Genomic DNA, 24,901 nt, shown 5'->3' on the forward strand with positions numbered 1-24,901 from the left:
GGGTACCAGTATTAAAGCAGTAGTTTGTTTCATTCACTCCCGAGTTTCTTTGTGTGGTGTTTTTAGCCCTTTATGTTTTTTTTTGTATTTTTCTCTTTTACTATGTCTTGTTGTATTAAGTCTGTCTTGTCTTGTGTTCACGGACACGGAAGAACATTTTTTTCTGAATAGTTATCAAAAACCATCGAAAATGGTTATTTCTTTGTCCATTGTCCCCTGTTTTTGTGAAGAACATTTCTTGTCAAGACTTGCAAACCGCGAAAGATAGCAAAACACAGCCCATTACGCTGCGTCTAATCTATTCTCACGATAATATAAACTGGAACTGGAGGGGTTGGTTGGCAACTATTAGATATGTGAGCTGAGTTGCAAGAGATAAAAAGATCATCCAAGACCTTCTTTTATTTCTAGGAATAGCATATGTAAAGTTCAGTAAAACATCAGAAGCAGCAGCTGCTATGGAAGCCTTAGATGGAAAGCATGTTGGAAATGGTCCAAGGCCAATTAAAGTTTTGATTGCTCACAGGTAAAGTATTTTAAACGTAGTCTTTTTCTTCGTTTTTTTTCATCGTTGTAGTGTCGTTCCAATCTAATAAAGAGCAAACTTCGGCCCATAATAACCGAAAAAAAAACGTATTTTAAAAGAAACTGTCGAATGAAAACCAGTTTCTAATTGACACTGATTTGCAAAGAGCAACTACCATCTAGACGGGTGCCAAAATGAACTAAGTCTTGATTTGATGTGGAGACCTGATTCGGCACAAAAACGAGCCAAGTCCCAACTGGTGAAAAATAAACTAAATCGAAGCTGAACCTTGTCCTCCCTCTTCCCAAGTTTTTTTTTTCTCAGAAAGATAGGTCTGTACTACCTTATTTATATAATAGCACATTCAATGATATTCAGTCTCTGTGATTAAAGGTTCAAAGTGAACACTTTGCCTATACGACAGGTTGAAACTAATGTCGTAAGACTATTTGTTTATTATACAACCCATGTAGGTGATGAGAACCCCCCCCCTAAACAACTACCCGCCCCCTAACACCATATTTTTAGCAGAAGACTTGGCACGTGAACCCTTTTTGAGCTGGAACCAAGCAGGACTTTTCAATAGGCATAATTTGAAGGCCAAATTGGGCCTTTAGCACTCCCAGACCGTCTCTTCTCCCTGTCCGGAAGATATATGGGACCTCGAAATTGCGTATGCTTCTGATATCCCATCTCATTTACTGGCGTAATTTTGACCCTGCATCTTGTGGTGGGCCCTTCGAGATAAGGGCCCCAAAATAGCTTTAAAAAAAGCTATTTTGCCAGGAAAAAAAAAATACATTTGTGACTTTTTGTTAAGTTTATTTTTCTATAAGACACTTTTCTCAGTTCTTTTCTTTTTAATTCTATTTCATTCAAAAGATAAGAAAATGGATATGATTGATGTCTCTTCACTCCAAAACTTATATTTGTTGTCCCTCCAAGCAGATATTGGCTCCCTGATGAATTTGTTCGTAAAAGTCATTGTAAGCCAAGAGTCTCGTTTTGGAACTTTCTTGGATGGAAGATGTGGCAAGGTAGAATTTAAAAGTTTCTTCGTGAATCCAATAAAAATATTTTTAAAGCTGAAGGAATTCTCTTATATGAAGATATTAAATACCAAAGTACTTTTTGTGATCATAATTGTTTTTTATATAAGCAGAAATCGACAAAAATAAATGGTAGTTATATGATCTCGATAAAAATTTATATTCCGGTTTGACTAAAAGAGCAATTTCTATCCCTAAATACTGAAATGGTTTTGTAAAGCCGTTCTGTTGAGCGTTTTCGTCCATTTACGATAAAATATTTACCACGGTATTTGTCCTTCCTGTCATCTAGTAAGGCAGATTTTTTTTTTTAATAAACTTCAAAATAATGTCAATCTAATCTTTGGATGCTCTTTATGACCATTGCCAATTTTAATTTAATGGTCTGTCTCCCGTCTAGCCAACAAGCAGTTGACAGGCATCTACTTCAATTTTTGAGAGTATCGTTACACCCGAAGACATTCAGCCGAATTACAGTTGGTAGACCTTTTAGGCTTGTCATTCTACGGTTTGAGGTGTAACGAATTGTAACACAGATGCTTTTTGTTCCCAAGTGGTGAGAAATATCTCGAAAATAACACACTAAAACTTCAAAAATCCGAAATCTGGAAATGCTTCGAAATCACATTCAAATACAGAAATATTAGTAAAAAAATAATTTCCTTTACTTCGATTGTGTATTAACTGTGTTTACCCGCTTACTTGGACCTTCGGAAAAAAGAAGGTCTTCTAAACGCACGTGTCTTGGCTCTTCATTTTAAATTTCACATGTTTTGATATTCACTGTTGCATATATTCTAACCGCATTTGTCTTTCCTCTTTATTTTGAATTTTGATTGCTTCATGCAATTTAGCAATGCCCTTTTCTGTAGCTGCCCGTATTGGTCTTGTTGCAATTGGTGGTCCATTTTGCTTCACCCATTGTGAATTTAATTTGTTGGCCCGTTCTTTCGGTCTTATCATGTTCGATTTTTCAGGTGGTGGTTCCAAAGAACCCTACTGCATATTTTTGTTTTTTGGGTCTTCCGTCTGACTTTATATAAATATCTTTTCAGTGTATAACGTTCTACCCATAAAATCACGCTTTGAGTAAAAAAAAAACTAGTTTAAAAATTTTCAGGCATTTTTATAATTTGAGTTAAAAAATTAAAATTATTGCTCAGACACCATAAATATTTTTGGAATTTACATAATAACCTTAGCGATTCTGAACTAAAAACTAAAATAAAATAATTTTTTTCCTATGGAAAGATGTCACAACGGTATAGAGGTGATCTCTTTAGGAGTTAAGCCAAAAAAGTTTGGTTCCCGGTTACAGGTAACATGAGTGCAGACTTTAATGTTAGTGCATGACGTCATTGCAAAAACCAAAATTAAGACTTCACGAATTTTTTCAAACTTCTGACCTATATCTTTTTTAGGTGAGAATATCCCAGGATACTAATTTTCCCGAAAAATATGGAGCCGTTTCTGAGGAAAAAAATACATAAACAAATAAATACACAGTTATTGCTCGTTTATAAAGATAGTATATGTATATATATGTATCATGTATATATATCATGTTCTTGATCTCTTTCAGTCGTGACCAGAGTTCTAAAAAAGACATGGGGGATGATGAAAAACCTCTTAGATTGTTCGTGATGGTTCCTAAAACCATGTCGGATGCTGATTTGCGTGACCATTTTTCAAAGTTTGGTGATCTGGATTATGCTTCTGTAGTTAAAGATAAAATTACAAAAGGAAATAAAGGATATGGATATGTCAAGTATTACAGGCAAGTTTTATTTCTATTACTAAAATCTCTTTTTTATTTTGATTTTGAAATTCAAATGCTACCTCACTAAAGTTGCTTCTTGCAGAAAATACTTTGTCATTTATGATAGTTGAATAAAAAGAAATTGAAATAGTTTCTTTATCATTTACACATTTAGGGCTATACTGCTACCAAAAACCCTTCTAAACCTTTAGCTATTCATGGTAGATACATTTTTCAACACTTTTGTCTCTCCTTATAAGATTCCCAATTACCTAAACTGATTTTTTATTCGTTCCCTGACAAACCCTACTAGACGTTAAGCTATACTTGGTAGATAGATTTTTTAACACTTTGTTTTTTTTATCCTCTCTAAAGATCCCCAGTTGCTTAAAATCGTCTTGTTTTTAACTTTCCTTGGCAAATTTTTGGCTTACCTCGTTGAGGCTAACCGAATTATTACGGCTATAAAATAATTGTGTTTGACACCGCTTGCCTCAGCCATATTCCTAAACTTATCCTTAAACAGTTTGTCTGACGCAGAATCTGTCTGACTCATGATGTTATTCGGATTATAGAAATTAAGACAGATTTACAAGAGAATCTCTTTTGAGGTACGACTATGGTTACGGTATATCAGATAGAAGGAGAGGTTTGGAACAATTTGAGTACAGTTTTCATTGCCACTGTTGATCGTCACTATACTTAGGCAGACTAATATAATCAACGGAAAACCTGAGCTTGCCCTGAATAGGCCCAAAAAGAACTCTGGTACAATGAAATTGCGGATGGCCAAATTGCTGTTACAGATGATGCCAATAAATAAACCAAATATAAACATCCAAAAACTACACTTAGATCAGGAATAAACACTTAACACTCTCCTGAATAGAATCAAGCAATTCATGGTGACGTCATTATAAGTAAGGAGCAACTCGGCCCGACAGTAACCTAAACTCTAAAAAGTAGAATTTTCATAACATTAGGTACATCAAAAGAATTGACTTTTTAGTCTGATCCCAAATATATGAAATTCATTAAGTTCAATGTTATCTATGAAAAGTTACAACCTTGGAAGAATTTGTGTGATTTTTGAAAAAAGGGAGAAATACCGCCACAAAATCAAGCGATTTTAATGAAAATCACAGTATCAAACCGAGTTTTTCAGAGAAATTTATTGTAGAGGTTTCAAGTTCCTTTTTACAAAATATGGAACTGTGCATTTGTTTTTGCTTGTAGGAAGATGACAAATGCGTGTTTATGTGCTTGTTTTTTTTTTGTCGAGCCAATGGTTGTAGAAGATTGGAGTGCTCATTCGAACAGAAATAAAAAGTTCGAGTGCCTTTTGAAGCTGATCAAAAAGATCTTAGGAAAACTAGCCCCCTTTCCCATGCTCCCCTTTTCCCCAAAGACATCCGATGAAAATTTTGAGATAGCCATTTGAGACGTTAAATAATTATACTTTTGAGAACGACATGAACACGCCAACAGAATGTTCAAGAAGTCAAAACAATTTAACAGAAATTTGTAAAAGTCGAAGACACACGAACATAATTTTCAAAAAGTCAGAAACACGTAAACAGAGACTTGGAAAAGATAGAAACATACTAACAAAATTTTCTAAAGTTAGAAACATGCGAACAGAACAGTCGAAATTGAGTTTCGATTACTTTATTTTATTTGTAAAAATAAATAATGCTTGAACACTTCTAAAAAACAAAGAAAATAGGGAAATGTCAACAGTAGAAGCGTGAAAACTTCACACAATCAAGATTATCCATCCATATGTCTTTCTAGGCTTGTAAAATAATTTTACAGGTAGCAAAACAGCCATTTTCCTATAGGCCTGATGGGGTCTATCATGGCTAAAGGCAGGGTGCCATCGGATGACGATTCAGCATTGAAGTTTTGTGAAAAGTGACAGGATCATAGAATTGATTACGCTAATTAGGGGATTCATCACTCAAATTCAGTCAAAATGGATAGGACAGTCTGAGTGCCTTCGCCCTTACTACTGCTATAAGCCCAGCAATTATTCCATTGTTCCCATTAGGGGGGGAAGGAGTATTTCATGGCACAACTTCAAAAATAATCAAAAATTAAATAAAAAACATTTTTTTCAACTTAAAGTTAAGCGCAACGTTAAATTAAAATGACAGAAATTATTTCGCATCTGACGGGTTCCACCTCTTCCTCAATCCATGTTCTTTACGCTAAAGTTCTGCTTTTTTGTCACAATTCTTTAAGATCGACTTCTGAAACAGCAGGGTCGTTGACTTTGAATGAGAAGTATCTTTAAAGGACTTTAAGACTTTAGTGTCAAGAGTAAGGGATTAAGGAAGGGGTATCCCCCTCATATACGGAATAATTTCTACTTGTTTATTTTTGCTCCCTACTTTCAATCAATTCTTTTTTAATTATTTATTCTATTCATGAAACTAGACAAAATGAACAATGGCTCTAAAAGCATAAAGCAATAATGCTTATTCTTTTACTAAAAGCAAAATAAATAGGTATAATATACAGCCAGTGTTTAAGTCATAGTTCAAACATAATGAATAAATATGTTTAAATGACTAATTCTCGAAGTTATAAATATTGTGTCTATTCACTTGTATTCTACACTCAAATATTAGCAAAAAGACGTGATTAGAATTTTTCAAATTTTTCTTTTCTTATTTTGTTTAATTTTGCTTCTGTCATTAAACTTCTTTCTGTTTTTTTCTGATGTTTCAGGTCCAAATGTGTATTTTATTTTTCTAGAATGTCAGATACGGCTCAAGCCTTTGAACAATGCGATAGGATATATAAGCCAGTATTCGCAGATCCTAAGCCTAGTAAAACTACAGAAACTTATGAGCCAAATGACCGCTATCATGGGCATTCATCTTTTGGTTTCTCTGCAAGAGAAGAGTTTCGAGAACTGCGTCCTAGTAGTAGTAAGTTTTTTATTGCTAAACACTCTAAAAATCTGTTTCGTTCTTTATCTTGATACTAAATTCCCAAAAGTGAATACAAAAATGTTTTCCAAGAGTGACACAATAACCCAATTTTCCTTTTACATAGATTTATAACGATTAAGGATGTGTCAGCTAGCCTAGTTTATTTTTTCAGTTTCTGTCCCCTCTAAAACCTTAAGACTCCTATTATCATGCTTTGGTTAAATCATGAAAATCTGGAATTTGCTCTTTGGTTTTCACTGCGAAGACAAGTAATTTCAATGCTGTAGCCCAAAGGTGAAAGAAATGGACACACGAGGTATCCATGTATGAGGAAATATTGGTTTATCTATAACACTATTTCAACATCTTTGAAAAGTTCCCTTTTTTGTGAAATTAATTTTGAAAAACCTTATCCACGATAAGAAATTTTCCAACAAAAAGTAAGAAACTAAGTTAAACCAATAAATAAATGAAACAATTTGTTTTCTACAATATATTAAGCTATTGTTGCTTATTTAAGGTAGTTTTACGCTTGAAAAATCGTTTGACTTTTATTCATGCTCATCCTCGATTTAATGTAGTTCTTCACTTTTCTTAGGAAAACTTCTTTTTTGGAAAAAGTTTAAAATTAATTTCTCTTGGTTTTAATTGATATATTGTTTTTCGTTGATCAAGAAAAAAATATTTCAAAAATTTTTTGGATTTCTTTATAGGAATCCACGTTTTGGCTTACTATTCGTGTCCCGGATGAAATTTTGCAACAATTTTAATAGTAGTTGTAATATAATGCTTTGGTTTGAAGGGCACGGGGAAAATTATTCAAATATATGGGTTGGAAATCTGCCTAATCTTCGGGGTTCTGTAGGGCTGGCGGAATTCTAACTCCCAGCTTGTTACAGCCTCGAGTATAGACAAATACTAAGCAACTATTCCCCTCCACATGCCTCGAAAGTTCCTACTTTATTCCCTTAATGTTACCTGAGATATTGCAGTTCGACTAGTATTCGAGATCATTTGAAAAGTTAAACAACAAAGAAATAAATATAAATTTAACTTCTAAAAAACAGCAAACCCTCCTTCTATATCACCCAAAATTTCCTCAAGAGTTTCATTTTCAGTATTTTGTCATTGTTATTGTGAAGGCAAAATGTGCCCACTTTGAGTTTCAATGAGTTGAACATTTGAATGATCTTTGTCATTGTTATTGTGAAGGCAAAATGCGCCCACTTTACGTCGAATTTTTGTGACATGCGCGAAGTCGGCACAATGTGCCAATTTGAAAAATTCAATGCGCAATCACCTTAAAAAAGCGCCCAATGGCGCAAATGCGCTCCATTTGGCAACACAGGTTCTGAATACGGTGACGCTGTGTACTTCAGCCGAGTCACATGGTTAAGTCGTAGAAGATGTTTACAGCGATTTTATCATTTATGGGAAGAAATTGATTTGCTTACTCGTACGAATGACCATCAAAGGTCTGTGCCAGAGTTAAGAAATGATGAGTGGTTATTGGATTCACACTTTTTAGTGGATATTGACCACAAACTCAATGAATTAAATATATCTTTGCAAGGAAAAAGATAACCTGATAGTCGATACATTTAGTCTCATCAGAGCATTTCAGGAGAAATTGTTGTTATTTGAATCAAATTGAAAATTATTAATGCTCACCACTTTCCAATGTTGACAGAAGTTAAGAAATAAAAATGTAACAATTGTATCAAATATGTGATAGAAATAAGAAAAATTACAGATGCTTTTGAAAACTGATTCAATAACTTAGAGTTAGAAAAAAACCCACAAAGTTTTTTAAATATATTCATCTCCTTTTCATGTTGAAATTGAGTCTGTCCAAAAATATCTCCAAATGGATCTGATTGACATACAGTGAAATAATGGATTAAAACGTATGTTTGAAAATTCAAAATCAATTTTTTTGTTTTTTTAACATTTACGTCAAAAAAGAAAAATTATCCAATTCAAGAAATTTGGCACAAAAAGTTTTTAGCGCTTTTGGTTCAACTTACACCTGCGAATCGTTTTTTTTTTTTTTTTTTTGAAAATAAAATTGACCAAACAGCTTAAACATAACGGACGCTAATCTTTAAAACCAATCACGATGTGCAAATACCCAAATTGAGATCGACTTCAAAAAGCTAAGAGAAAAAGTGGAGAAACAAATATCTTACTAGTGAAATAAATATTTTTCTATGATTTTATTTTTTCATTTCGTTATCTTTTTTATTTTTATTGTTATATATTTTTTACAATGTGCATTTAGTGTCATTATTATTATTATATTATCTATGTTTATATGTAAAAATAGTAGTAAACATAATTGATAAAAATTCATTAATTTTCAGTTTGTCACTCCAAAAAATACCTATAATAGGTTTAAACATAATATGAGTATATATAATTTTATAGGCAGCTTGCGGAGATATGATGCATTTCCAAAATGGCCCGCAAGATAATTTGGGTTGGTCACCCCTGCTTTAGACTTTTACAGTTAGAGGGGGGTAGTAGCCAAACACTTGTTTGCAATTATTTTTGTTCGTTTCGAGTTTGATTTGCATATTCAATTTAAGTTTAAACTCGTTTTAAAGATTTTATTTATTCATTTGTTATAATACCTGTTATATGTTTGTTTGCTTTGATTGTTTATTTAATTTCTAATCGTTTTTTATTTCATTTATTCTTTAATAGTAATTTCTGGTTGTTTGTAGTTTGAATTATTATATGAATTTATATCTGACGATTTTAAGTTTAATTATCAAACCTTCAAAACATCAAAGTGGTGTTGGTTTCAACACTAAAGTTTCAAAGTTCAACGTCCTCCTCAAAATTCCCTGAAAGTAGTCACAAACAGATGTAGTAGCAGTTTGAAGCAGTCGTAGTAACTGTTGCTAGTTGTCGCAGTTGGAAGTAGTTACAGTTGCAGTAACAACCAGTCTCATTTGCAGCCGCAATAGTAGCAGTAGTAGTTATGGCCTTGAAAGTTACAAGTTAACACCCTTACCTGTTACTAAGCTATTGCAGATAGGCCTTTTTGATACCTTGGATACATATATGTCTGATTCACTCAAGTATTTAGATGCTCCTTTTGGGTCATCGATAAGAGCGACACGCACTCTGGTTATTAATGAGTTAAAAAAGAAACTTCGCAAAACATGTGGTTTGCTAGCAAAAGCTAAAGGGCGATTTGACAAGAATATATTAGGAAAGCTTTACTGCTCTATGTTTGCACTGCACATGTTTTTTCTAACTCCATTATAGAAACTTTTTTCGTCAACAGAAAAGAAACAAATTAGGGTTCAATTTTACCGGTATTCTAAATTGTTTATTGATATCCCTTTATGGTTCCGTAATTCATACATTAGTAAAAAATACCATGTCTTTGATATGTGAGAACATGGAAGAATTATCGGCTCGATTTGAAGACCGTTGTAAGAAATTATCAGACTTTCTGCTTAACCATCTTCTATATACGGTGGAATAGACATTTATTCCCCAGTATCTGAACAGTGTTTTATGCTTTAGTTGTTTTTCTCGTCAGTGGTATATATATATATATATCAACTAAAAATGTTTCAACTAAATATCCTCAGTCATTCCGAAATTAAGTTTAACAATTGAGTTTAATTAAATTAACATAGTGTATTTTTGTTTAGTTCAACTCTCCCTTCAACATTCTTTGAAAGCATCACCTGAAAGCTCTTGACTTTTTGGACACCAAAGGTCAGACATGCTCCCCTTCCGCGATAACAGATACTATATGGAAACAATGGGTGAATGGAATAATAAACATCCCTTGCCCTGAGGGCTGTGGGGGTTGACATCTCCATAGACATAGTTATTGGACCTTTTAACTATGCTGAACAAAATAATTATCTCAAAATTGGGATTGGATGCGTCTGAGGACTAAAGTGACATGGGAGAGGGACTGGCTACCCCCCTATCACTTTTAATTCTTAAAATGGGCCCTAGAACTTCCAATTTTTAATTGGATGAGCTCCTTCTGAAGTTGCTGCGACAACATCGTTCTATACGAAGTGTGTTAAAAATAAATCATACGTTGTTTCTTCTTTGTTCTTTAGCGCTGCATATAATCGTACTTAGGGCCACGAAAATCCTAAATTTGGGGAAGGAGCTGATTCGATGTATTCTTGATTTGGTGTATTTCTATTCCCAGAGTTGTCTAAGAGTGTACTCTGGAAAAGACTCATACACATGAGTAAATAAAAAAACGCTATGTGCACCTGAATTTAAAATTATTCCCAAATCTTGGGAATGGCCGTACGGATCGAATTCCACATGTACGGGAATATCGGAGGAGTAGGAGCTGTTGGGATTTTAAATTTTAACTCGAGGACACAAAAGCTAAATCGGAGACACTAGGTGTAACCACGCCATTAAAATAGCATGTGTGCAAAATCTTAGAAGTGACTTTCAGGATGGAGTGGAAATTTTGGAAGATTTTTAATTATGGCATAGGTGAAGGTCAAGGGCTAAATCAAAATACACTGTGTTCATCCAAGCTATTAAAGTACAATACTTCAATATTTTGGGCGTTGAAGCGGGAAATTGAAAGTTCCAGTGGACGTATCAAAAGTGATTAGGTGGCAACGTGCCCTTATTTTACCTTTGAATTTTAACCCCTGCCCCTTGACACCCTGGGGCAAGGGTTATATATTATGAAAGTTCCCCGTCGTTTACACATAGTTTGTTTAATGAAAAAGAGGGCATGTTTGATCGTTGGTGTCCAATTAGCTTGACACTTTTAGAGATACTTCTCTGGATGAAGGAAATTACCCATTTTCTTGGGGGCCTGGAAATAGGCAAGAAGTTTTTTATTCCTGATTAGTTGTATTTTCAACAACCCGTTACGGACTGTTCGCTAGGCAAGAATCCCAAAGAATTCTTGAAGAAAACACGCGTACCAGAGTAAATTAAAGGATACATGTGCATCTAGTTTTTCAAATTATTTACAATATCTTTGGAATTTTTTTCTAGAATTGGATTTCGGGGAGCGGGAGGGGGGGGAGTTAAATGAAACAACCCGATGCGCTTCCAGGTCATCACAATAATACGTCAGAAATCATAGGCAGCGCAATCGCGCTGCCTAAGTAAAGAACGATGTTGGAACAATGTATTATTTATTATTTAAAAAAACTTTTTCCGCAAAATAAGCTTTTCAAAGAAAACTAAAGAACTCCATTGAACAAAAAATAAGCAAAAATCAAATAAAATAATCTATCAAACGTGAAACTACCACAAATTAACATCGATAAATAAATAAAACCCAAAACGAACAGAAATTACAATAAATAACGGAGTCAAACTCAAAACGAGCAGAAATTAACATAAGTTGGGCACAAAACCCCTATGCCTTCCCAAGGCCAGAACAAAATTTGCACATTACTGAAAAAATATAAATGTTTTTACTTTTATAAATTTAATAAATCAAATAATATTAACATTTTGATTACTAAATATCAGTATATGTATATTAAACTGACAATGCACATTCATTTGTTGCTGTTAGTTGGAGGGTTAGTTGCCCTCTAATCACTTTTGACTACTAAAAAGGGCACTAGCCCTTTGAATTTCCAATCGAATGAGCCTTTTTTTAAGTTTCTACGACAACGCCTTCTATAAAAAACCTTATATGCCCCCTGGGCATTACTTACAACCCTTGCCCTAAGGGCTGTTGGGGACTGTCCTCCTAAAAAACATAATTTCTATCTAGAAATCAACTACGCTGAACAAAATGGCTATCTCAAAATTTTGATTGGATGTGTTTCGGGAAATGGTGGACGTGGAAGGGGTGTGAGCCCTTTTTCAAGCTTCTACGACAAAGATTTCAATTAAAACCTTAAAATATATTTTCTATCTGGAAATCAACTACACTGAACAAAATGGCTATCTCAAACTTTTATTGGATGTTTTTGGGGGAATGATGGGCGTGGGGGGGCTAGTTGCCCTTCAATCATTTTCGACTATTAAAAAGGGCACTAGCCCTTTGAATTTCCAATCGAATGAGCTTTTTTGAAGTTTCTACGACAACGCCTTCTTTAAAAACCTTATAGGCCCCAGGGCATAATTTCAAACCCTTGCCCTGAGGGATGTGGGGGATTGTCCTCCTCAAAAAGATATTTTCTATGTGGAAATCAACTACGCTGAACAAAATGGCTATCTCGAAATTTTGATTAGATGTGTTTGGGGGAATGTCGGGGGGGGGGGCTAGTTGCCCTCCAATCACTTTCGACTATTAAAAGGGCACTAGAACTCTCAATTTCCAATCGAATGAGCCCCTTTTGAAGTTTCTACGACGACCCTTTCCATATGAAGTGCCCTGCTCTAAAGGGGAAAAAAATTAAATAGTATATTGTGCCAACATCGTTCTTATATGGCTTCAGGGCATAACTTAAAACCTTGGCCCTGAGGGTTGTGGGGGAGTGTCCTCCTCAAAAATATATGTTTTCTATCTGGAAATCAACTACGCTGAACAAAATGGCTATCTCAAAATTTTGATTTGATGTGTTTGGGGGGAATGACGGGCGTGGGGGGGGGGCTAGTTGCTCTCCAATCACTTTCGACTATTAAAAAGGGGAACTAGCCACTCCAATTTCCAGTCGAATGAGCCCTTTTCGAAGTTTCTACGACAACTCCTTCGATACGAAGTGCCCGGGTATGGAGAAGAAAAACACATTGTGCCCACATCGTTCTTTACTTAGGCAGCGCTGGCGCGCTGCCTATGATTTCTTTAGACCAGCGTACTTTGCACCGAAAGAGTTGTCGTAGAAACTTGGAAAACGGCTCATTCGATCGGAAATTGGAACGGTTAGCGCCCTTTTTAATAGTCGAAAGTGATTGGAAGGCAACTAACGTCCCTTCGACGCCTACCATTTCCCCAAACACATCCAATCAAAATTTTGTGATAGCTATTTTTTTTCAGCGTACTTGATTTCCGGATATAAAATATGTTTTTGAGGAGGACACTCCCCCACAACCTGCAGGGCAAGGGTTGTAAGTTATGCCCTGGGGGCATATAAGATTTTTATAGCAAGCGTTGTCTTAGCAACTTCAAAAAGAGCTCATTCGATTGGAAATTCAAAGGGCTAGTGCCCTTTTTAAAAGTCGAAAGTGATTGGAGGGCTACTAACCCCCTCTCTTGCCCACCTTTTCCCCAAACACATCCAATCAAAATTTTGAGATAGACTTTTGTTCAACGTAGTTGAAAGTTCTGAAAGTTAGGTCTGTGAGGATGACAACCTCCCCCCCCCCCACAACCCTCCGGGCAAGGGTTATAAGTTATACTCTGGGGGGCATATAATGTTTTCACAGAAAGCGTTGTCGTAGAATCTTCAAAATGGGCTCAATCGATTGGAAATTGAAATGGCTAGTGCCCTTTTCAATTGTCAAAAGTGATCGGAAGGTAACTAACACCCCTTCCTTGCAGGAAATATGAATTGTAAAATATGTTTTTGAGGAGGAAACTCCCCCCACAGTCTTCAGGGCAAGGGTTATAAGTTATGCCCTGGGGGCATATAAGGTTTTTATTGAAAACTTGGGGTCGTAGAAACGTCAAAAAGGGCTCTTTCGATTGGCAATTCAAAGGGCTAGTGCCCTTTTTAATAGTCGAAAGTGATTGGATCGCAACTAACCCCCCTCTCTTGCCCACCTTTTCCCCAAACATCCAATCAAAATTTTGAGATAGCCATTTTGTTCAACGTAGTTGAAAGTTCTAAATGTTAGGTCTTTGAAGATGACAACTCCCCCTCAGCCCTCAGGGCAAGGGCTATAAGACGAAACAAAGGCGACTACGCAAAGGTCATGGAACATCAATCAATTAAACCTCAACACATCTCATTAGGGATGGCATAGCGCAAAAATCTATGTCAAAACTCTAGGGAATCATTATATGCTACTTTAAGATGGCGTAGACCATGAATCATATGATTGCACATATGGAAACAATTCAAAAATATTGGCAAAATAAGAATGACAACGAAAATTTATAACGGTGTTGTATCATAGGCAGCGCGATAGCGCTGCCTATGATATCGCAGAACGATGTGGGCACAGTGTATTATTTACTTATTTATTTATTTTTTCTTTCTCCATACCCGGACACTTTGTATCGAAGGAGTTGTCGTAGAAACTACGAAAGGGCTCATTCGATTGGAAATTGGAGTGGCTAGTGTCCTTTTTAATAGTCGAAAGTGATTGGAGGGCAACTAGCCCCCCCCCACGCCCATCATTCCCCCAAACACCTCCAATCAAAATTTTGAGATAGCCATTTTGTTCAGCGTTGTTGATTTCCAAATAGAAAATATTTTTTTGAGGAGGACACTCCCCCACAACCCCCGGGGCAAGGGTTTCAAGTTATGCCCTGAGGGCATATAAGAACGACGTTGGCAGAATGTATCATTTATTATATTTTTTCCTTTAGAGCAGGGCACTTCGTATCGAAGAAGTTGTCGTAGAAACTTGGAAAAGCGCTCATTCCATTGGAAATTGGAGTGGCTTGTGCCCTTTTGAATAGTTGAAAGTGATTGTAAGGCAACTAACACCCCTTCCACGCCCACCATTCCCGAAACACATCCAATAAAAATTTTGAGATAGCCATTTTGTTCAGCGTAGTTGATTCTCAGATAGAAATTATGTTTTTGAGGAGGACACTCCCCCACAGCCTTCAGGGCAAGTTATGCGCTGGGGGTATGTAAGGCTTTTATAGAAGGCTTTGTCGTAGAAACATCAAAAAAGGCTCATTCGATTGGAAATTCAAAGGGCTAGTGCCCTTTTTAATAGTCGAAAGTGATTTGAGGGCAACTAGCCCCCCACGCCCATCATTTCCCCAAAGACATCCAATCAAAATTATCAGATAGCCATTTTGTTCAGCGTAATTGATTTCCTGATTGAAAATTTGTTTTCGAGGAGGAAACTGCCCCACAACCATCAAGAAAAGGGTCTAGACGTTTCTCCTGGGGGCTTCCAAGCGTGATATTGACAAATCGTATTTTTTATTATTTTTTTCCTATAGAACAGAGCACTTCGGTTTGAAGACTCCTTTTCAAAAACCCCAAAAAGGGTTAATTTAATTGCGAATCAAGCTGGGTAATGCCCTTTTTAATAGTCGAAAGTGATTGGAAGGCAATTGACACCCCTTCCACGCCCATCATTTCCCCAAACACATCCAATCAAAATTTTGAGATAGTCATTTTGTTCAGCGTAGTTGATTTCCTTATAGAAATTATGTTTTTGAGGATGACACTCCTTCACAACCCTCGGGGCAAGGGTTTTAAGTTATGCCCTGAGGGCATATAAGAACGATGTTGGCACAAGGTATTTTTTATATTTTTTTTTCCTTTAGGGCAGTGAACTTCGTATCGAAAAATTTCTCGTAAAAAACTTCGAAAAGGGCTCATTCAGTTGGAAATTTGAGTGGCTTGTGCCCTTTTTAATAGTCGAAAGTGATTGGAAGGCAATTGACACCCCTTCCACGCCCATCATTTCCCGAAACACATCCACTCAAAATTTTGAGATAGCCATTTTTCTCAGCCTAGTTGATTTCCAGATAGACTTTATTTTTTCTGACGAAGACACTCATCCCCAATCTTCAGAGCGTGAATTTTAAGTTAAGCTCTTGGGAAAAATAAGGTTTGTATAGAAGGCGTTGTCGTAGAAACTTCAAAAAAGGCTCATTCGATTTGAAATTCAAAGGTCTAGTGCCCTTTTTAATAGTCGAAACTGATTTGAGGGCAATTAACCCCGCTACCTCGCCCACCTTTTCCCCAAACACATCCAATCAAAAGTTTTAGATAGCCATTTTGTTCAGCGTTGTTGATTTCCAGATAGGGTTATGCCCTGGGGGCATATAAGGTTTTTTATTGAAAGCTTTGTCGTATAAACTTGATAAAGGGCTCATTTGATTGGAAATTCAAAGGGCTAGTGCCCTTTTTAATAGTCGAAAGTAATTTGACAGCAACTAACCCCCCCCCCCCCTCTCACGGCCACCTTTTCCCCAAACACATCCAATCAAAATTTTTAGATAGCCATTTTATTCAACGTAGTTGAAAGTTTTGGAAATTAGGTCTTTAAGGATGACAATCGATCCCCCCACAACCCTCTGGGCAAGGGTTGTAAGTTATGCCCAGGGAGCATGTAAGGTTTTTATAGAAAGCGATGTTGTAAAAACATCAAAAAAGGGCTCATTCAATTGAAAATTGAAAGGGCTAGTGCCCTTTTAATAGTCGAAAGTTATTGAAGGGCAACTAACCCCCCTCTCACGCCCACCATTTCACCAAACACATCCAATCCAAATTTTGAGATATACATTTTGTTCAACGTAGTCGAAAGTTCTGGAAATTAGGTCTTTTAAGATGATAACCCCCTCAGAGCCCTCAGTGCAAGGGTTTTAAGTTATGCCCTGGGGGCATATAAGGTTTATATAGAAAGTTGCTGTAAAAATTTCAAAAAGGGCTCATTTGTTTGGAAATTGAAATGACCCTTTTTATTAGTCGAAAGTGAGTGGCCCCCTCTCACGCCCACCCTTTCCCCAAACACATTCAATCAAAATTTAGAGATAGCCATTGTGTTGAACGTAGTTAAAAGTCCTGGAAATTATGTATTTAAGGATGACAAACCCCCCAGAGTCCCCAGGGCAAAAGTTGTAAGTTAAGATTCAATCAAAATGCGCTGTGTATAATGCTAATTCTCAATAAGGCATCTCAGCAGTATCCCAAGAACGACTGAGGGTGTTATTTTTAAACTTTCGGGGTTACTTCTGCTCTTAAAATTTAACCAAATCGAAATAGCGTAAGTGTATGCAAGCTATCAAAGAAAGTAAACAGATTTTTTGCGAATGGTATCAAGTTTTCTATTTCAGGTCAGCTACAGGACGTATGAAACTAAATTAAACACTAATATTTGTGTCCAGATTTTTAAAAGGGTGCATGTTGTTAAAAATTGCTAAAAAATTTTCTCCCGCATACAAATAGCAGGCCAAACTATAAAGTCTTAAAAAATGAAAAAAAATTTAAACTATTATTTTCTTTTTCCCTGAAAATACTAAATCAATATAAATCAAATAAAAATTATTTAAAAAACCTTTTCCACAAAATAAGTTCTTAAGAGAAAAGTAAAGAACTCAATTAAACCAAAAATGAACAAAATTAAAATCTAATAATCTGCTGAGTGTGAAATTATTCCAAGTTATTATTGATAAATAAATAAAACCTTAAACGAACAGAAATTACAATAAATAACTGAGTCAAACTCAAAACGAGCAGAAATTAACATGAGTAGGGATCAAAACCCCTATGTCTTCCCAAGGCCAGAACATAATTTGCACTTTACTGAAAAAAATACAAATGGAATGTGCATTGTCAGTTTAATATACATATACTGATATTTGTTAATCCAAATGTTAAATTATTTGATTTGTAAAAGTTATAAAAGTAAAAACATTTATATTTTTCAGTAAAGTGCAAATTATGTTCTGGCCTTGGGAAGGCATAAGGGGTTTTGAGCCCTACTCATGTTAATTTCTGCTCGGTTTCAGTTTGAGTCGGTTATTTATTTCAATTTCTGTTCGTTTTGAGTTTCATTTATTTATCGATGCTGATTTGGGGTAGTTTCACGCTTGGTAGATTATTTGATTTTAATTTTGCTCATTTTTGGTTTAATGGAGTTCTTTACTTTTCTTTGAATAACTTATTTTGTGGAAAAAGTTTTTTTTTAATTAATCTGAACAATGACGAAATCGACAAAGCAGCAGATTGCCTCTGAGATGTACTGACCTCAAGACCTGGTGATTTAGAGCAGAAACAAACAAATGCTAATTAAAGATAAAGCTAAGGTAAAGGAATGCACAAAAAAGGGACAGATCTTACCATACGATTTAACTGGTGGGTAAGGGGTCCCTGAGAGAGCCTTGGGTGAAAAAATATATGCTTAATCTTTGCAGAACTGTACCAAGAAGCATGATCTCACAAATCGCATGAGGTATATCGAGTTTTATGGAACAAGTAGCTAACACAACTAGGTTATCAATATAATTCAAAACGTAAATGCATACAGATCCAATACCAATATGGCAACTGAGTTTCCCAGCACTGAAACTCTTACCTCCTGGATGAGTAATATTTGCTGAAGGAAAATGATGAATCGTGTCAAGCAAATCATAAAACGGTATATTTCTAAACGAAAGGGAAGGAGTCGTAAGCAAGGTGGAGGGACGTCAAAATTCTGTAGAATATCAAGCAGGTTAAAATTACTAAATGCAGTCAGTTTACGCTAATCATGGTTGCAGTTGCAACCTAGTAAAGACCAAACCACGGTCCATAGAAAGCAAAATCTTAGCATTACATTTTGTAAGAAACTCCAAGAACACTGATTCAGAATAATAAATACTTTTTCAGTTCCAACGGAATAAATGTCTTTAATTATTGAATTAATTTTTTAGACTTTAAAAAGTAACATCAAAATTCCTCGAAAATGACCTCAATGTGAAATTAAAAGGGAGCCATTGACATCACCATTGTTGAATTTCTCTATTGGGGACTAACAGTCCCCCACCTTTGAACAACAAGGAAAATAGTAAAGAACATTTCGTGCTTAATCTTTAAAAGTTATTTCATTATTTCGGAGCTAGGCCATACTCGGGGAAAAGGGTGCTTGCTCTGTGAAATGTGAAGAACTACAATGAAATATTATTTTCCCGTTTAATTACTTAAAAAGGAAAGAAACCCTACCCTCCCCCTTGAACAAAAATCCCAGGTAGTATCCTGCTAAGGAGAAAACAATAATTTTCTTCGTAATTTGATTTCTCATTTCACTTTTTTTCAGATGACGAGCCTTGCAGTCGTTTACTGGTCATTGCTCCCCCCACAGTTAACCATGATCAATTGTGGAAGCTCTTTGATTTAGTACCTGGTTTAGATTATTGTGATGATAGGACCGACTATTCAAAACCGCAGAGGGTTAGTTTTTTATTAGGTTAATTTTTATTTTCATAAAATAATACAGTAGTATGTATTCTATCCTACTGTGAAAAGGTGTTTTATACGAAAAATGATCGAATCAACAAAGTAAACTCCAAATTTTCTCTGGGGAGTTTTAAGAGTGATAAATTACTTTACGTTATTCAAATTCCAATATATGCTATATTAATCTAGTAGACTTTCATTTACTTTTGACAATTTACGTATTTTAAGAAAAAAAATACAGTCTAGTATAGTTGCTGCCATTGAAGAAACTTCTTGATGCTTTATCTTCGTCGGTGTGATACTTTAGTAAGGTCAGTAAATACGGTATCTCTAAATAATTCATTGGATTTTTCAAAATTTTCACTTCAAAATGGTGTATAAATTTTATATTTTGAAAAGACAATTCGATTCAGGTCAAAACCCGCCTCCATACATGTGGGAAGGGGAATAGTTGGGATCGTACAAGAGCCGTATATATTCAAGAGAACGCTGTGAAATTGACGCAAGATGTTCAAAGATCCTGATATTTTAGCTTCAAAGCACATGTTTTAGCCAAACAAAAAAAAAAAAAAAAAATTTCTTACTGTCTTCTAAAGTTTAATAATTTTACACCGTTCAAAAATCCAGTACATACGGTTTTAAGAAAAGTTTCACATAGTATGTCAAATAATCTAATTCGCTTAAATATGAGTACTTTATACCGGATTTACTTTTAACTGTATTGGGCAGACTGGCTCGGAGAGCGGGCTGTCAGAAACTGGGGAATATATTGGAAAAATGAATAATTTTATTGAGAAAACAATTTGCTTCTAAACGATAGCATTCGATACGTTCAATACATTCTAATTGACAACAATAATGGTTTGACATAATGTAAGTGACTACAACGTGCAGTAAGAGATTTTTTTCTGAGAATTTGTAGATATTTTATTCTGAAAAGAGATTTATCGCCTTTCAGAATGTGCAATATTATAGTACTCAAGGGTTGACACAATTTACTGATTGGTTATGTTGGTTACAAATTACTGTCATAATTTTGAAAAACAATTTTGTTAAAAATTGGTGAGAACTGTTTTTTAGAAATTATTCAACTTGAGGTAGGGTATTTAAAAATATGTCTTTTGTAGGCAGTACTTAGAGTAGTTTTTGGGCAGGAGGGGGGTGGGGGGGCCTCACAAAACTGTCATCATAGCAGTAGATTGGTAAATTGTATGAAAATTGTGATAAATATCCATAAAGAATTTGTGATTTTGGAGCCTATAGATTCCCTTTAGGTACATTCTTGATCTTCAACTACCATTACATACCTTTACTGCGTTATCAAATATTCAAATCTGCAGAAAAATATTTCCACACACGTGGAAAGCAATTAAGAGACTATCTACTTCACTTCAAAATCTTTTTGAACTTTTTAGGATCTTTAATATTGAATTTTCGATTAGCAAGCTATAGGAATCTTTAAGGGTAAGATTTCACTTTATTATCCGTGAATTTGAAACTTTGTTTTATTTTCGAACCAAGATTGCGTTTATAAATGCAAGTGTAATCACAGACAGCAATCATTACTGCCTAAGTAAATAACGCAATAGCACTGCCTAAGTAAAGAACGATGTTAGCACAATGTATTATTTTTTATTTTTTTTTTTTTTTTTTTTTTTTTTGTCTTACACCAGAGCACTTCGTATTGAAGGAGTTGTCGTAGAAACTTCAAAAAGGGCTCACTTGATTGGAACTTCACACGGCTAATGCTCTTTTTAATATTTGTAAGCTATTGTAGGGGAACTAACACCTCTCCCACGCCCACCCTTTCCCCAAACACATCAAATAAAAATTTTAATATAGCTATTTTGTTCAAAGTAGTTGAAAGGTCCGGAAATTATATCTTTGTGGATGACACCCCCCCCCTCCCCACAGCATGCCCTGGGGGCATATAAGGTTTTTAAGCGCACATCAACAATATTTTTGGAACGGCTTAACGTGTCAAGGTGAAACTTCCGGGACATCATGAAAGCGATGTACGACTGACCAAAAGGCAATATGCACATTCTATTACCGCTAATAATACTGCTGCTATTACTGCTAATACAATACTAACACTGCAACTACTTTTACTACCACCGAAACTACTGTGATAATAGTACTATTAAGGCTAAGTCTATGAAGGCAAAATTTGAGAGAATATTGATGGCCAATTCCACTAACAAAAGAGACTATGTGCATTTAGATTGTCAAAATAGCGTATCTTAAGAATTAGTTCCTGTATTAAGTTGGAACTGTCAAAGAAAGCTTAAAGGAGATGATGAATTGAACAAACGGCAGTGTGTGCACATGACTACTAATACTACTGCTGTTGCGATATTTACCAGTTCTACTACTACTATTATTATTTGCTAAAACTAATAGTTCTGTTATAACTACTTGTAAGGTTAAGAACATAAGCATTAAAATCCTAGAAAGTATATGACTATACAGGTTAAAAAGAGCAAATCGACAATATCATAGCAATGGCTAATTGTTTTAAGTTGAGTAGTTATACTACTGCTGTGAATACTATTACAACTATGCCTTAGGGTATGAAGGTAAAATTTTCAGAGAGTATTTCTAAAAGTTTCTGTTGTACCGATGACAACCTGCCATTCGTATCAGGTTGTCTAAAAGGCATATCAGCAATATCTTACGAACAGTTTCGTTTGAGAAATTAAAACTTACAACGCTTGTTGTTGGGGATGTTGAACTAACCAAAAGACAATAATTGCATCATAACACTACTGCTTCTACTCCTACAACTTCTATTACTGCTACTCTTATTATTATTGCTACTTCTACTACTGTTACTAAAGCTAAGTCTACTATTATTAACTTTACTCCTACTGATACTACTATAACTACTGGTGCTACTAATACTACTTATAAATCTATGAGTGTTCTGGCGAAAATTTTGGGCAATATTATAACTATTGAAATAAATCGAAACACACTATGCCCACATAGGTTGTCAAGAGGACGTATCAGCAATGCTTTAGGTTGATGGTGTTAAGTTAAAATTTTCATCGTGTATTGAAGGGGATGTTGAAAAAAGGTGCTATGTGCATACTGCTATTAATGCTACTACTGCTTCTACAGCTATTGCAACTACAAAAGATAAGAGTATTAAGGTGAAGCTTTCAAGGATTATTTAGGTGGATGTTGAACTAAATCAAAACAAACTATGATCATGTAAATTTTCAATAGGTGACAAATCATTATCACAATAACGGCTTACATCATTAAGTTAGACCTTTCAGGGCAAGTTGTGACAGATTTTGAACTAGCCAGAAGACACTATGTGTATAATTTTAATACTACTTCTACAGTTACTATGACTACTGACACTTAAGGGCATTCAGTTGAAACGTTTAGATGGAGTTTCAATTAAACGAAAAAACTATACGCATGTAAGTATTAAAAGGACATATAAGCAATATCATAGGCAGTACTGCTCTATTATAGTAAGTACTATCATTGATATTTTAAAGGAGCTAATTTGGTTGGAAATTCAAAGTTCTATTAACCTTTTAAGAGTCAAAAGCGATTAGAGGGTAATTAGCCCTTCTCTTTAGATCATACTTTCCCAAACACCTCCAATCAAAATTTAATATAGTTATTTTGTTCAGCATAACTGAATTGTCTTGTATCTGTATCTAGGGCTATTGAGTAGGTTAAACCCCCACAGTTATGCAATTTGCCCATTATGTTTAAAAACTAAATATTGCCTAAAGATTGAATCAAAATGCACTGTGTTAATGCTAATTGCCAATTAGGAATCTCGGCAGTGTCCCAAGAATGACCTAGGGTATTATGTTCAAACTTTCGGGGCTACTTCTATTGCTACATCTGCTCTTAAAATTTAACCAAATCAAAAGAGTGTAAGTGTATCCAAGCTGTCAAAGAGCATAGATAGATTTTCCTGCGAATCGTATCAAGTTTTTTTTTTATTTCAGGTCAACTAGACGAGGTATAAAACTAAATTAAACACTTCTATTTGTGCCCGGATTTTTAAAGGGTTTATGTTGTTAAAAATTGTTGAAAAATTTTCTCCAGCGTACAAATAGCAGGCAAAACTGTAAATTCTTAAAGAAAAACCGAACAGATTTAAAGCATTACTTTCTTTTTCCCTGAAAAGACTATGTTAATATAAAACGAACAGAAATTAACTTAAAAAAAAACTTTTTCCACGAAATAAGTTTTTCAAAGAAAAGTAAAGAGCTGCATTAAACCAAAAATGAGCAAAAATAAAATCAAATAATCTTCCAAGCGTAAAACTACCACAAGTCAGCATCGATAAATAAATGAAACCCAAAACGGACAGAAATTACAATAAATAACCGAGTCAAAATCAAAACGAGCAAAAATTAGCGTGAGCCAGGCTCAAAACCCATATGCCTTCCCGAGGCCAGAACATAATTTGCACTTTACTGATTTTTTTTTTATTTTAATTTTTTCACTTTTATAACTTTAATAAATCCCAAATAATCTTAACATTTTGATTAATTATTATCAGTATATGTATGTTAACCTGACAATGCACATTCATTTGTATTTTTTTCAGAAAATTGCAAATTGTGTTTTGGCCTTGGGAAGGCATAGGGATTTTGAGCCCTACTCATGTTAATTTCTTCTCGTTTTGAGTTTGACTCGGTTATTTATTGTAATTTCTGTTCTTTTTGCGTTTCATTTATTTATCGATGCTGACTTGTGGTAGGTTTACGCTTGGTAGATTATTTGATTTTGTTTTTGCTCATTTTGGTTTAATGGTGTTCTTTACTTTTCTTTGAAAAACTTATTTTGTGGAAAAAGTTTTTTTTTAATTAAAACTTTATAATAATAGAACGATTTGATTTCAATATAAAGTAACATAAACAGTAGACGAAGTCCAGGAGGCATTCTCCTGTATTGTGATAGTCGTGCATGTTTGGTACTTGTCAACCTCGGTGAAATCATGGTATTGAGTCTCAGATATATAGTTAACAATCCGTGTTGAATGTTGGTTAAACTTGGCATTTCGTTGAAAAGATGCCACTCAGAAAAATTGCTCATGTCGTTTTCTATTTATAAAATATTTGCTTGGGTTGCATCACATTCATTATGGATCTTATGTCTCTTTAATCTTTAAATTGGAAAAATCATTTTTATTCCCTTGATTTTTTTTTAATTAAAAAGATTATACGGACTAAGGTTTTTTTTTAATTAACCATTATCATCATATTCAAAAGACATAGACGCAAAATTAGTCTGTTTCTACCCTTGAAAAAAGTTTATTTTTATTTTTTCTCTCTTTTCAGGATCAAAAAACGGTGGTAGTAGCAGTATACAATTCCGTAAGTGCAGCAACATATGCTAGAGAAAAGTTACATGGTTTTGAATACCCTCCTGGTCATAGACTCATTGTCAAATACGATTCTCTTCTTCCTGGGGAAAGATTCAGGCAAGTAGAGTGTAGGAAGTAAGTTAACTCGTCCTTAAATCAGACAGGATATTCTTGGTTAATTTTGTTAGACTTTAAAGATGGATTTCGAAAATATTTGCTCACAATTAGAAACTTTTAATAGGATAGTATTTAAACTTGTGGAAAAAAGGGGGTTGTGCCCACCCCCCTT

General features: G+C 34.9%; 1 protein-coding gene across 1 annotated transcript in view; it reads left to right on the forward strand.

Moving 5' to 3' along the window:
* Positions 1–415: 415 nt before the first annotated feature.
* LOC148949396 (RNA-binding protein 45-like) overlaps positions 416–24,901 on the forward strand; it is a 161,472-nt gene continuing 136,986 nt past the window's right edge. The window contains exons 1-5 of the mRNA XM_089093422.1: positions 416–526; positions 3,158–3,352; positions 6,095–6,270; positions 19,126–19,259; positions 24,587–24,729. Of these exons, the coding sequence (XP_088949548.1) occupies positions 459–526; positions 3,158–3,352; positions 6,095–6,270; positions 19,126–19,259; positions 24,587–24,729 (716 nt within the window). The 5' untranslated portion in view covers positions 416–458. The remainder of the gene's footprint in view (positions 527–3,157; positions 3,353–6,094; positions 6,271–19,125; positions 19,260–24,586; positions 24,730–24,901) is intronic.

The sequence above is a fragment of the Artemia sp. Qi Xiang Cuo genome, chromosome 8, assembly GCF_049724085.1.
Source record: "Artemia sp. Qi Xiang Cuo chromosome 8, ASM4972408v1, whole genome shotgun sequence".
In the NCBI taxonomy this organism is placed as follows: domain Eukaryota; kingdom Metazoa; phylum Arthropoda; class Branchiopoda; order Anostraca; family Artemiidae; genus Artemia; species Artemia sp. Qi Xiang Cuo.